The 13,651-nt window shown below is 44.0% G+C and overlaps 1 protein-coding gene across 4 annotated transcripts in view; it reads left to right on the top strand.

The window, feature by feature from the left end:
• Positions 1-13,651, top strand: part of LOC116958350 (dual specificity tyrosine-phosphorylation-regulated kinase 4-like) — a 51,742-nt gene that overhangs the window by 24,206 nt on the left and 13,885 nt on the right. For 3 of the 4 annotated variants that reach the window (XM_076058555.1, XM_032980909.2, XM_076058554.1), the window contains exons 2-4: positions 2,346-2,423; positions 9,537-9,597; positions 10,646-10,757. In XM_076058555.1, coding sequence (XP_075914670.1) covers positions 2,394-2,423; positions 9,537-9,597; positions 10,646-10,757 — 203 coding nt within the window. In that variant the 5' untranslated portion in view covers positions 2,346-2,393. Of the gene's footprint in view, positions 1-2,197; positions 2,259-2,345; positions 2,424-9,536; positions 9,598-10,645; positions 10,758-13,651 lie in introns of all 4 variants that reach the window. The other variant, XM_076058553.1, reaches the window with a different exon arrangement.

Raw genomic sequence — 13,651 nt, 5'->3', positions numbered from 1 at the left:
TTTGTCTGAAATCCTGCGTCCTTTCACTGGAAAAACCACCTCTGCGGTACAAAATTCTACTCATCTGGTATCGACAATCAAGGGTATTCCCTGTCCCCAGACGACATGCTTGTCAGTTTTGATGTAGTTTCCTTATTCACCAAGGTTCCTGTACCTGACACCATCGCAATCATTGAAGACTTGGTTCATCAAGGACTAAACACTGAGGTACCCCCCCTGGTGAGACACTGTTTAACCAATACATACTTCACTTGGAATGGAACTTTCTACAAAAAAACTGAGGGCACCCCAATGGGCTCCCCCCTATCTCGGGTTATAACTAACATTTTCATGGAGAAATTTGAGACTGACGCCATCCAGACTGCCACTCTGCGCCCAACCTTATGGAAGAGGTACGTGGATGACACTTTTGTCATCTGGCCACATGGCCGGCCTGCTCTAGACCAATTCTTCGACCACATCAATTCCATACACCCAGCCATCAGATTTACCATGGAAGTCGAAAAAGATGGCAAGCTACCTTTTTTGGATGTCCTAATTAAAAAGAGACCTGATGGTTCAATGAGCCACTCTGTCTACAGGAAAGCTACCCATACGGATGCTTATCTGAAACCGGATTCCCACCACCATCCATCACAGAAGAATTCTCTCATCAAGACTCTGCATCATAGAGCCCAATGCATATCCGACCAGGAACACATAGGCAGTGAACTCAAGCACGTACACCAAGCTCTTAAGGCTAATGGTTACTCCGACTATACAATCCGCAAAGCTATCACTCAAACCATGAAGAAGGACCCTCTTTAGGAGCCTTTCAAAACCATCACTTTACCCTACATTGCGGGGATCACAAAAAGATCTCCAAAATCTTGAATAAACACAAGATCCAGGTCCGTTTCAACACATTACATAAAATCCGTGATCTGGTTCCGTCTGTAAAAGATGTGATTCCGGACATACAATACCCTGGTGTCTACAAACTAAGTTGCCTCTGTGGTAGTAGTTACATTGGAGAAACCAAACGCCATGTCTCGGACCGCATTCGTGAACACAAAGCAGACCTTAAACACGGTAGGACCAACACCTCGGCCGTCGCAGATCATTGTTATAATTCAGTAGGCTCACATCACATTGACTTTTCCAAGACAGAGGTTCATTGTAAGCCATCTGGCTACCATGAGAGATTCGTTCATGAGGCTATCCACATATACAAGCACAGAGACAATTTCAACCGAGAAGATGGATTCTGGCTTAGCAATCATTGGAAAGATTTGATAAACCATTTCAGGTCTTAATTGATTGGTCACGCTTACAGTGGCTTTCAGACAGCATACATTACATTTTTTGTCTCCCCCCTCCTCTTTTCAGAACATAGATGGACTAGTCCTTCTAAATAAACTGCCAAATCGCTGCGCGTGGCGCTAACGTTTTTATAAATAAATAAATACACCGTTTAAAAATAAATACATTTATGCAAACCGACACACCTGATGACGACCGTTTGTGTTATGGTCGAAACGTCGTGAGAATTTTTATTGTTGTATATATATTTTATTATTTTATTGTTTCCCTTCAACGTGACTTTACCGAAAGAACTAAGAATATGAATTACTGCAGTCACGAAAGCTTTAAATAAAAAAAATTCTGGGAGCTTCTTCAGGAACTTACTTTTGTTTCTATCTACACGAGGTACAATCCGAAAACACTTGGAAGAGCTACACAGCATACATGCCAGAACACATGCGATGATGTCATACGTGTTATTTTCATTTTCAGTATTATGTGTGGTAAATCCGTGTGCCAGACTATGTGAACACCACGGTCGAGACAATTGTGAAAAATTCACAGCGATAACCTGAACTGAATGTGAACACACTCTATGTTAAGGATTAGTGAGAGTTTGACAGAGTGCTTGATAGTGTGACAGAATGCGTGAGAGTGAGTGTGTGACAGTGCGTGACAGGGCGTGAGTGTGGCAGAGTGCATGAGAGAGAGTGAGTTAGTGAGAGTGATGATGGGTGGGTTTTGGTGGTGATCGTGGTGATGATGAGAAGTGGTGGTTATGGGTGGGTGGTGGTGTGTTGTGGTGATTATGATGGGTGTTGATGATGATAGGTGATGATAACGAAGGGTTGTTGAGGATTTTTCTTCACTTTTGCGTCCAGTTCATTAATGCTTATTCATGTGCATGTGGTAGGAACCAGATTGCCCAGAGAAAGCCCACCTGTGAGGATGACACAATCACACTCTACTTATAGGTCAGCAACCTACTCCACACACCGAAACAAGATTCTCTCCGTTCGATCCACCAACCCTGCCACAATGCTCCCATTGTGCGTTTGCAGGCTCGTCAGCGGCGTCAGTTTGCGTTGTAAGGGGGTCATCGCGTGGCCATGCTGGACGTGTTTGAGGCATTCGTCAAGGTGAGCCCTCACTGCCGCTATTCACAGCGTGTCCTGTGCCATGGGCCTGTATCGTTGTATGACATTGAAAATAATTTGTCCAGGCTTTGATGAGCTGAATCCAGAGAATAATTCATGTCATATTTTTTTTTATCATTTATTGTTGAAAGAAATCGATAGCTGCACTGTGCAGAAGTTTAGAACAAATTGGAAGAATTTAGAAAATAAGTCACTTACATTTTTTTGTGACAGATTCTAGTATTTAAACAGAATCTGTTTTTACAAATCCTTCATGACCCACAAAATGTGTGGGTTTGTGGAAGAGCCATCACCCACAATTCCTATTGATAGCCATTTAATCTTTAAAACGCCAAGTGGGGGCCTTGGGTTATGGGAATTAATTTTCTTTCTACGTGACTTTACCCAAAGAACCAAAGAGTAATTCGTGCAGTCACGAAAGCTCCAAATCAAGTTTTAACCACCTCTACGGGGAGGTTTGAAGTTTGTTTTCTCTCTCTCTGTGTCTCTGTGTCGTCTCTCTCTGCTTGTGTGTCTGTCTTTGTGTCTCCGTGTCTGTGTCTTGTCTCTCTCAAATTTCCACTTAACTTCAAATGTAGCAGTCTTTGAAAGAACGTAATCAACCAGGCTATACGTTAATTGTGTGTTGACCGACTCTCTGTGTTGCATTGCATTACATTTCCAAATGTTACTAAGTTTGTTTTAAGTGTGTTGTTCTCTCTTGGTGTGTCCTCGTGTTGTAGTATTTCCTGCAGTCACGAAAGCTCCAAATCTCTCATTGACATGCTAATTTATCTACCACCCTCTCTCTCTGCCCCCCTCTCTCTCTCTATTTAAGGCCTCGACACAGAGACATTGTTTCTCTGTGTGCCTGTGTGTGTGTCTCTCTGTGTGTCTGTGTTATTTCTCTCTGCTTTTGTGTCTATGCGTCTCCGTGTCTGTGTTTTCTCTCTCTCTCAAATTTATCAATTTTTAAAAGAACGTAATCAGCCAAGTAGGGTGTTGACTGTTTTGTTAGCCGACTCTCTGTGTTGTATTGCATTATATTTCTAAGTTTACTAGGTTTGTTTTCTCTTTCATTTGTACCTGATGATGATTGCTTGTGTTGCAATCGAAACGTCGTATGCTATTATTTAATTTATTTTCTTTTCTTTCTACGTGACTTTACCGAAAGAACCAAAGAGTAATTCCTGCACTCACGAAAGCTTGAAATCAAGTTTCAATATGGGGTTGTAATGTAAGTTTTGAATCAATAAAACCGAATATTTGGAGCACTCTGTTCAATCATGTTTTTTTTCTGATATCCGTAATAAGTTAAGCGAATTAAACTAGACTCTTGTTTGATGAAAATAACATGTTAGTTAATTCTAGATTTAAAGCTTTTGTGACTGCTAGGATCCATACTCTTTGGTTCTATTGGGTAAAGTCACGTAGGTGTTATTTTATTTTCACCTACGTAACATGTTAGTTCTTTGGGGATTTAGGATAAATTTTAGTGATGACAATTGATGTTGAATCAAGTCAATGTTGGAGATTCTGTTTGACTTTGGAGATTTATCTGATACAAACATGACAATGTCACCAGCAAAGATATTTAATTCTGACTAATTTTAAGTTTAGTACAAAATTATCTATCTCTATATATAAAAAATGGAAATTTGTGATTATGTGTGTCTGTTCAAAATGTTTAGCGTACTTCCCGACATGCAACAAACTTTAAATTTGGCATGTGGGTACTTTCCAGACTGCACACCATGCAAAGATTATAAAAATACACTTTAGTATATTTTTTTTTTGGGGGGGGGGGGGGGTGTGCTCAATAATGCAAATATTTTTTGCACGGCAAGTGAGTTATGACGTCACATCTGTCATGTGACCCTTACCGGTGTGCGGAAGCGTAACGGAGTGTGCCTGCTGATCGCGGGTAAAGTGAAATACAAATGTGTTGCAGGTCTAAGGCGTTCTTTGCGCAGCATTACTTTATTGTTTCAGTCGTTTACTGCCGTACGCACCCTTAAAGATGTGTGTGTCTGCAGCAAGCGCGTGTATGTGTACCTATGGGCGCGCGCGCGTGTGGGGGGAGCGGTAGTGTATTGGTTAGCCTGCTGTCTGTGTGTGGGGGGAGTGGTAGTGTAGTGATTAGCATGCCGTCTGTGTGTGGGGGGAGCGGTAGTGTAGTGATTAGCATGCTGCGCTACGAACCCGGCGACCCGAGTTTGATTCCCGCTCACGACCACCACCGGTGACGATTTTTTGAACCGGTCCTGGGCCTCCCCTAGGCCGACTCAGCCTCAAACGAGTAACTGGTGTGTGTGAACATCGCCACTGGGGAGACAAAGGCGGCCGGGCATGGTGAATCCAAGTCCCGGGCGAAGCCGGGTAGTAAAGCTAGTCTATATATATAAAAGAGAAATTTGTGAATGTGTGTCTGTTCAAAATGCTTAGCATACTTCCCAACATGCAACAAACTTGAAATTTGGCATGTGGGTAGCTTCCAGACTGTACACAATGCAAAAAGTATAAAAATAGACTTTTGTATTTTGGTGGGGGGGGGGGGCGCAATAATAGGGAGCCATCCCTTGACCGCACCCGGGCATCGATCAGCCTCCCATTGTATCTCTACCATATGGCAATTCCTCCGGTACAGCCATTGAAGGCAATCACGAACTACGTGGTCAAAAGATATGTTAAATAATGTGGGAGCCAAAGGACATCCCTGTCCCACCCCAAGGTGTAGAGGGAATGGCTCTGACTGACGGCCATGTAGTTTGACATGGGGCCGCTCACCATCATGAAGGTCTCGATTTAAAGCTTTCGTGACTGCAGGGATTCATATTCTTGGTTCTTTCGGTAAAGTCACATAGAATTGAAATAAAATAATGAAAATAAAACATAATAAAATAAAACATTCTCACGACGTTTCGGCCACAACACAAGTAGCCTTCCTCAGGTGAAGAGACAGAACTGTTGGGAAGACAGCGCTTCAGTGAACACAGCCAAGCTTTGGCCGCATCTTTTAAGCCGGGTGGGAGGAGCAGAGCGCCTTGACCAAGGAGTTTACATATCAACAGAAGAATTTAGCATTGAAGTAGCTATGTTAATGTGTTGGATTAGCATGATGTTAAAGTCAGAAATTAGCATGTAACTGGGGGATTAGCATGATGTTAGTGTGAGGATTAGCATGTAACTGTCCGAACTATGTTGGAAAAAGTGGCGGTTTCTTTGTTCTTTTCAACGTTAGGGCTGTGTATACGATATTATACAATGTAGTTTAGATTGGAAGGTATAATATTGTAATGTATAGTAGTCTAGTTTGTAGCATAGTAGTAACGCAACACAGGACAGAGCAGCGCATGATTGCTGTTTCTTCTCTCCCCCCTCCTCCGTTCCGAGCATAGATGGACTCGTCCATCTGAACAAAGCTCGTCGCTTTCCGTGGTGCTAACCACAGTGGTGCTAACGTTGAAAAGAAAAAAGAAACCGCCATTTTTTCCGACATAGTTCCGACATAGTTACATGCTAATCCCTCACACTAACATCATGCTAATCCCCCAGTTACATGCTAATTTCTGACTTTAACGTCATGCTAATCCAACACATTAACATAGTTACTTCAATGCTAAATGCTTCTGTGAATATGTAAACTCCTTGGTCAAGGCACTGTGCTCCTCCCCCCCAGCTTAAAAGACGCGGCCAAAGCTTGGCTGTGTTCACTGAAGCGCTGTCTTCCCGACAGTTCTGTCTCTTCACCTGAGGAAGGCTACTTGTGTTGTGGCCGAAACGTCGTGATAAATTGTATTTTATTATGTTTTATTTTTATTATTTTATTTCATTTCTACGTGACTTTACCGAAAGAACCAAGAAGATCATGAAGGTCCTTAAGGATCGTGAGCAAAGGGTGAGGGACTCTGAAAGCATGAAGAACAACCCAGAGGCCAGGAATGCTGATGGTATCATAGGCCTTGACCAGGTCAATAAAGCACACACATTCACTGACACGCACACATGGACCTACAGACACGCAAAGAAATGGACTTACACTGACTCACTTGGAGCCACGCACACAAAGCGACTAACACACGCCCATGGACTGACACACACAGACATATCGACTCACACACACAAACACATGGACTTACACACGCATAGACATCCACTTTAGATACACACACATGGATTAACACACATATCGACTCACATACATGCATTGAGTTACACACACAAACATCGAGCGACACACACACATGTATGGACTTACACTTGTGGACTAACACACACACATATGGACTGACACACACATACACATCGACACACACACACACACATCGACTGACACATATAGACACACAAACGCACATTGACTTACACACTCAGATGGAGCCATGCACACATTGACTAACACACACACATGGACTAACACACACACAGCGACTGATACGGACACAAATGGACTGACATGCACACTTGGACTGACACACACACAAACACTTCGACGTACACACTCATCGGGCGTTGTCCGTTCAAAAAAGACAGACACACATGGACTTAAACACACACACATCGACTCACACACACACACATTGACGTGCACAGCAATCCCCGATGATGGCACAGCTATCAGTATCGCAGTACTACGTATCAGTAAATAGCGTGACGTGAGCATTCGAAACAATAGAAATGCATTGAAGAAATAAGCAGAAATAAGTGTAAATTAAAGAGCAGCAGTACGCACAGGTAAGTTGAGAAGCAGGCTACAGTTTAGATTATATACTGCCAGTACGCCGACTCAATGAAATAAGCATTGGCATAGTCGACATAAAAAGCTGGCAATACGGGCAGCAGTTGAAAAAGCAGAATACAGTCGACATGAAAGGCTGGCAGTACACCGAGTGAGGTAAAGAAGCAGGCAACAGAGTATAGACTGGCATACACTCATAATGGTAAAAAGTAAAATTAGCAGTGTAGATAATAGAGTGGCAGTGCACTGACGTTAATTAATCAGCAGGCAGCAGGCCACATCACAGACTGGCAATAGACCGTCGCAGCGTCATAAAAGCATAGTAAAAAAACGGAATATTTAGCAACCTAATAATGAAAAATTAGTTTTGTGCACACAAACATGATTATTGTAATATCTGGCAACGTATTTGTTTAATAATAGTAATCAATAATACTACAATAATGCTATGTAAGTGCTGTAATAATATGAATATGTACGGGCTTTCTAGCAGTAACTGCAAGCATCGTGTTGGTGAGAGGGGGGGGGCGAAGAGGACATCACACTGTGTATATTTATTGCATGTTAGACGCGTAAAAGAAAATGTCCCCCGTGAGCTCGACCGAACGCGCATCACTTGGAAGGGTCCGCCCCCCCCGCCGCAATTGGCATGAGTTGGTACGGCCGATGGCACGCAATAAATAAATATATCGGAATCCCACTAAAAAACGCTAATTTAACTAATTGAAAGGTGACGGGCATGAAAAAGGAATAGCCTATTCCCACCGCGGGGCTTTAGGGCGTGCCGGCTGGCAAATTGGTTTCGACGTAAAGCCCACCATTCGGGAACCAAATCCCTCGCAATTGCGCGTAGAGAGTTTTATATATAAAAAGATGCATCGCTTTAAACGGTGTCAAGCATCTGCAAGACAAGTTGCAGGAAGTCAGAATGACCCTGTCACGTTGCCCAGATTCGTAAACAGCTGTCATGACCCCATAGGAACAACGAATGAGAATCAAACCAATGTATCATATTGGCTGTGCCAATCTACTTGCTAAATACAGCAATCCCTCGCCAACCCAGGGGGGTTAGGTTCCTGTAAAATGCCACGGTCGGCAAAACCACGGTTGGTAAAGTCCAGGGGCTATGGGAAATAAGTGGTTAGAAGAACCACGGCCACGGTCAGACGCATCATAGCTTAACTAAACTACCTGCTTACTAACTAAACACCGAATAAAATACAGTACATGACACAATACCATAATAAAACATAAATAAACATGAAATTAACTTTACATGCCTTTAATATTGACGACGATGACAATAAGATGATGGGGGAAGGGCTCGTTAGAAGGAGGAGGGGCAGAGGCTCAACCTCCCTCTTCCTCAAAGCCACAGACGCAACTCTCTCTCAACTTCACCACTCACTATGATTAAGGGCAAAAGAAACCCTTTCCCGGAATCAGAAGAAAATATGAATAACAAAAACCTTATCGATACGTAGTACGTCCTTAATGGCTTTACGCAATACCATGATGTCATGCGGTGATGCAATGAGGTAATACATATGTCATGTGACTTGCTTAACACCTTACCCATGGATACTCAAATTTCGAAGGCTGCTGTTGGTAAGCAGGTATGCAGAAAAAAATCTCCATATACTCAAACTTCCCACTTGCTGAATTCACGGTTGGCCAGGGATTGCTGCAATCACTCGTGGTTGTTTTTTTAGATACTTATTGGGTTTTCAGAGAGCACCATTTACTCTGAGCGTCTCAGAGCACTTTGCATGCAATGCCTTTCACCACATCTTTTGTCAAGCAGCTGATTGGGCACGCCCATTGACAGCTGTTCTTGTGTGGCACAATACGACCCAGAAGCTGACCTACAAACGAGCGTCAGCTTGCCAGTATAAAGCAATGATTGCTGCAGCTGCAGCTGTGTAACTACAGTTTATTAATTTGCTAGTAACTTGGCAAATTTGGGCTATGACCGGGACCACAATCGCTAAATATCTTCCAGTGACGTCATGGGGTCTCCAATCCGCGCTGTGAATGAAGTAGACGGTGCAGAGTATTTTACAGTTAATAATCCTTGAATTATCCAGTCGGATTAGAAGCACTGAAACAAGTGGCGAATGGCCTAAGGCCGGATCGTGCCATTAACGCTGCCTTGCCTAAACCATGGGGAACGGTAGTGTCGTGGTTAGTGCACGACCCGAGTTCCATTTCCACTGACTATCAACGTCAGTTACGATTATCTAAACCAGTCCTGGGTCTCCCCTAGATTGGCACAGCCTGAAACGATTACCTTAATGTGGTGATTGCTAATATCACTTTCCGCAAAAATCTGTTAAAGCTTTATGGGGGACCTTTGTCTTTGTGTGACTCGTGTGTAGTTCCTGGGGGTGCCTCCTCGGTTTGTGTGGGATACTGCTCCCTGCAAGGATCAATACTTTGGTGAGTTGCAAGGGAGGGTGAAATTTGGTTATGTTTGTGTCCTTAGGACCATCCGCCACCCAAAAAGCTAAAACAAATTCAATGGCCACATCCACAAGTTTTGAAACAACACGCCAATTATGGTCGTTTCAGAACGACACACCAATTATGGTCATTTCAGCTCAACCACTGGGACACGTTGAAGAGAAATCCTCACAACAACCAAATTTGCCAACGAGATAATGGCGCTTCGCTCGACACTGCATCAAACATATTCAGAACACGAGGTCATAAATCAGAACAAAATCCACGAAGTCGACGTCAAACGCTTATACAACATGTCATGACCATTTGTTTTGTTTGGCTGCGTTGGATGGTGGAGGGTATTACGACACAATATCAAACAGATCTTGGCCCGACGGAAAAAAATATTCCTAGATCTTTCCCACCACCAATGCTTTATGATATCTAATGCACCATTGTGATTCACATTGGTTGTTTGGGCTATAGGTTTCAAATGGTAAAAATATGAATTGTGAAGTTAAATTAAAGTTAATAAAGCCCATCTATTGATCCTATAGGGTTGAACATAATAGTTAATTTAAAAAATGTAGTGTATTTAGTATGTGCGTTCTTCCGAAAGTGCCTGGCTATGTATGTACGTTGAATTTCTTTCCCACCATATGAAGCCAACAGTGCTAATCGGAGGTTCAGGAAATCACAGACGAAGTCAGCAGTAATTGCAAGTCAGAGTCAATATCGCCATGTCTCATCCCAATTAAGTCATTGGCAGTGTAAATTTTCTAATTCGGATCATGACGTTTGCACACAATGGTCTACTCCTTAGGAATAATGTCACGGGGATATTTAACCGGCAATTGCAAATCAAACGGCTCAAAATATTTAACGGAAAAAATTCATACCGCAGTAAAAACTCAGGGTGGTATTGGCAGATCCCAACCCCGCGCCGAGTCATCATGCTACGTTTTTTTGCGTTTCTACGCTGGCGGCTATGCGAGGCCGATGTGGTTTGTGACAGTGTTCCTCCTGCATCTCGTCATTCCCACAGACGGCTCGGGGATACCTCGGAATGAGAGAATAGTCTCAGGGAGCTACCCGCTCCACGAGGCGCTCGCCACCCACGACCCCACCTTGGTAGACTTCGTCTCCAGCTACCTACGGTAAGAACCCCCCTGCTCCTGTCACTCTCCTCCAAGATACACCCATAGTCACATAGACTTACATAGAGACCCATAGAGTCACATACACTTACATAGAGATCCATAGTCACACACACTTACACAGAGACCCACATGCTTACATATGTGTAGCGGCATTGTTACACGCAACATGTATACTTACCTGCATAGCAGTATTGTATGAGTCACGACTACAATAACCGTTGTCCAGGGGTGAGGGGGCCAGAGTCCACTGAGGGAGGGGGCTGGAGGGGCCAACGGTTGGACCCAGACCCTCTCGAGACAGGACGGTTGGGAGAGACAAGGATATACAGGGCAGCTCTCCCAGCATGAGTCAGTCCGCACTCACCTCAAGACTCAAGACATCGAGATAGTGCCCTGGGACTTCCGACCTCCGGCCCTTGTCAGTGCCAGGTCCGAACGGCCCATTGGCGGTACCCGTTAAGCAGACTATAGTGTGAGGGCACACTAAGTATGAGGACGTATCCTCTAGGCTATCGGGTGGGAGAGGCCGTTACCTCTCTGTGTTAGGGACGTTCTCTGACGTTAGAGTAAATAAACAGTGTTGCCTATGAAGAAGTCTCTGCCTCCTTTGTCAACACTACATATGTAATAAACGTCTCCGACACGGTTCAAACTTCGTCTGTATATTTATTCTTAAGTTGCAGTACAGCACGTGTATCCCTCGTTCCTTCGCAGCTGTCTCTTTCTTGCTCTCGGGACGCGGTGCACGCTTGCCTCATGCCGCCGTGGCACTCGCTCTCTTTCCGCCTCGCCACTGGCTGACGGCGTGTCGGAGAGAGAGAAGGCTCTGCTGGCGGAGCCTGTCACATGGCTGATGGTGGTAGCGTAGGCGGTGAAGACGTTGGGACCCAGGGCTCTTCACACCGACGACCCAGAGTCCTGTGCTGTTTCTGCTCATCCCTCTCAGCGAGGGCTAAGCACCGCCTCTAGCCACGCCCATTTCAGAACCTTCTAGAGGGCTCTCGAGGCTTCCCGCTAGCTCCGCCCATTGACCTTTCACCCAGATGGGATCCCCCTTACTGATTGGATGTGAGACAACATAGCACGGATCTGCAATAACCCCCCAGTCGTCCTGTAGGTGGCGAACTCTTATTACACATACAGACCAAGAAATTGACAAAAGGAGCATATATTTACGGTGAATACACCCGCAATATTATTTAGGGCAGCCGCTGGATTCGATGACGAACCTCTTGCAACAAGCAGCGAACACGCCACTGCTACACCACGTCACCGCTGCGTCTGTGTGTGTATATGGGTGTGTTGAGAAGTGGGTGTATATGTGTGTGTGTGTGCACCCTGAGGCCTGAGGGTGCACATAGCCTGGCACAAGCGTCGTGGTGACGTCACCGCCACTTAGTGGCGAATGGCGGTTGTTGTTGTGTGTGTGCACTTGGTGCTGTATTTGGGGAGACAAAGGTGGGGTGCGTGCGTGGTGCTGGCTACCCTCCCCCTCCTATGCTGTGCCAGCCCTCAAAGGTGCTCGCTAAAAGCATTTGTCCCAGCAGTCTGTTAAGACTATATGGAGGATCATTGTATTTGTGTGTGTATAGGTGTATTGGGTGTGTCTTTGTCTTTTCTGTATGATTGATTCAATTGCGCAGCATTACGAAACACACACAGGAAGAGGACTGCAGCCGTCCTCCTGCTGTGTTTGTTTCACACCTGATTACGATTGCTTGTGTTGTGATCTACCTACGTGACTTTACCGAAAGAACCAAAGAGTATACATTGTTGTATACGGCCCTTTTTCCACAATGAATATCAATAATAATATTTGCCGATATATTTTAAATAGTAACCGAAATAAATAAATAAACACCCACTACCTCATCCCAGCGCAGCAGACGGAGGTCGTAAAAAGGTCAGAAAAAATAAATAATAAATTCCGGGGGCCTCCTCTCGAACACCAGGCATCCAGGAGATGAACCATAAAAGGTAATAAACCAGATCAGAAGGAGACAGGGGGGGAGAAACACCAAGGGAATTCCAGGCTTCAGGGACCCCCCACCCCCTTCCGTCGACCCGCAGACAGGGTGATGCCTACAGCGCAAAAGCGAGTTTGAACAATTTTCCCCTCCGTTGCTACTAAAACAACGGTTAAAAGTTCACAAGTCAACCCAAGGATAAGCTAACCTTATCAATCCTCACACTCACTCAAATTCAAAACCAGGCCACAATCTACATCAGTGCATCATTACCCATTTATTAATCCGACACTAAATGTTATGTTCACCTTCAATAATTTTCTACACGACCTGACCGAAGCATCAAGAATAGTTCTGGCAGTCAGGGTTATTCCTAAGTCATAACAAATTCTCTAACCTCAGAACATCAGGAATAAAATAAAATAAATGATAACTCATACATAATAGCCCGGACCCTCGTATACAGGCGAGGAGCAAAAGTTAATACAATGTTAAATCACAAATATTGGGGAACATAAACAAGAATAATGATTTTGATTTAAAGCTTTCGTGACTGCAGTGATTGATATTCTTGGTTCTTTCGGTAAAGTCACGTTGAAGAGAAACGATAAAATAATAAAATATATATAAAACAATAAATAATATATTTTATTATTTTATTGTTTCCCTTCAACGTGACTTTACCGAAAGAACCAAGAATAAGAATAATGATGCAGTGTTAAATCAAGGGTTGTCCAGAAGAGATTAGGCAAACGGGTCAAGCTTACGAAACCAGGATGAACTGTGTTCCAGAGAGACCCCGGCCGCCTTTGTCTTCCCGCAGCGCTAAAGAGCAGGAATTAACACGAGAGTTAGATCAAAGGAATTCCCCTGGCAGCTTCCAGACAGTGAAGCTGAGCGGACAAGTAATTAACAGCGAAGCCC

Source organism: Petromyzon marinus, assembly GCF_048934315.1.
Source record: "Petromyzon marinus isolate PM22_M1 ecotype Great Lakes invasive population chromosome 76 unlocalized genomic scaffold, UKy_Petmar_22M1.pri1.0 chr76_unloc.3, whole genome shotgun sequence".
NCBI lineage: Eukaryota > Metazoa > Chordata > Hyperoartia > Petromyzontiformes > Petromyzontidae > Petromyzon > Petromyzon marinus.
Note: the sequence above shows the minus strand (reverse complement) of the source record. Positions and strands in the feature narration are given on the sequence as shown.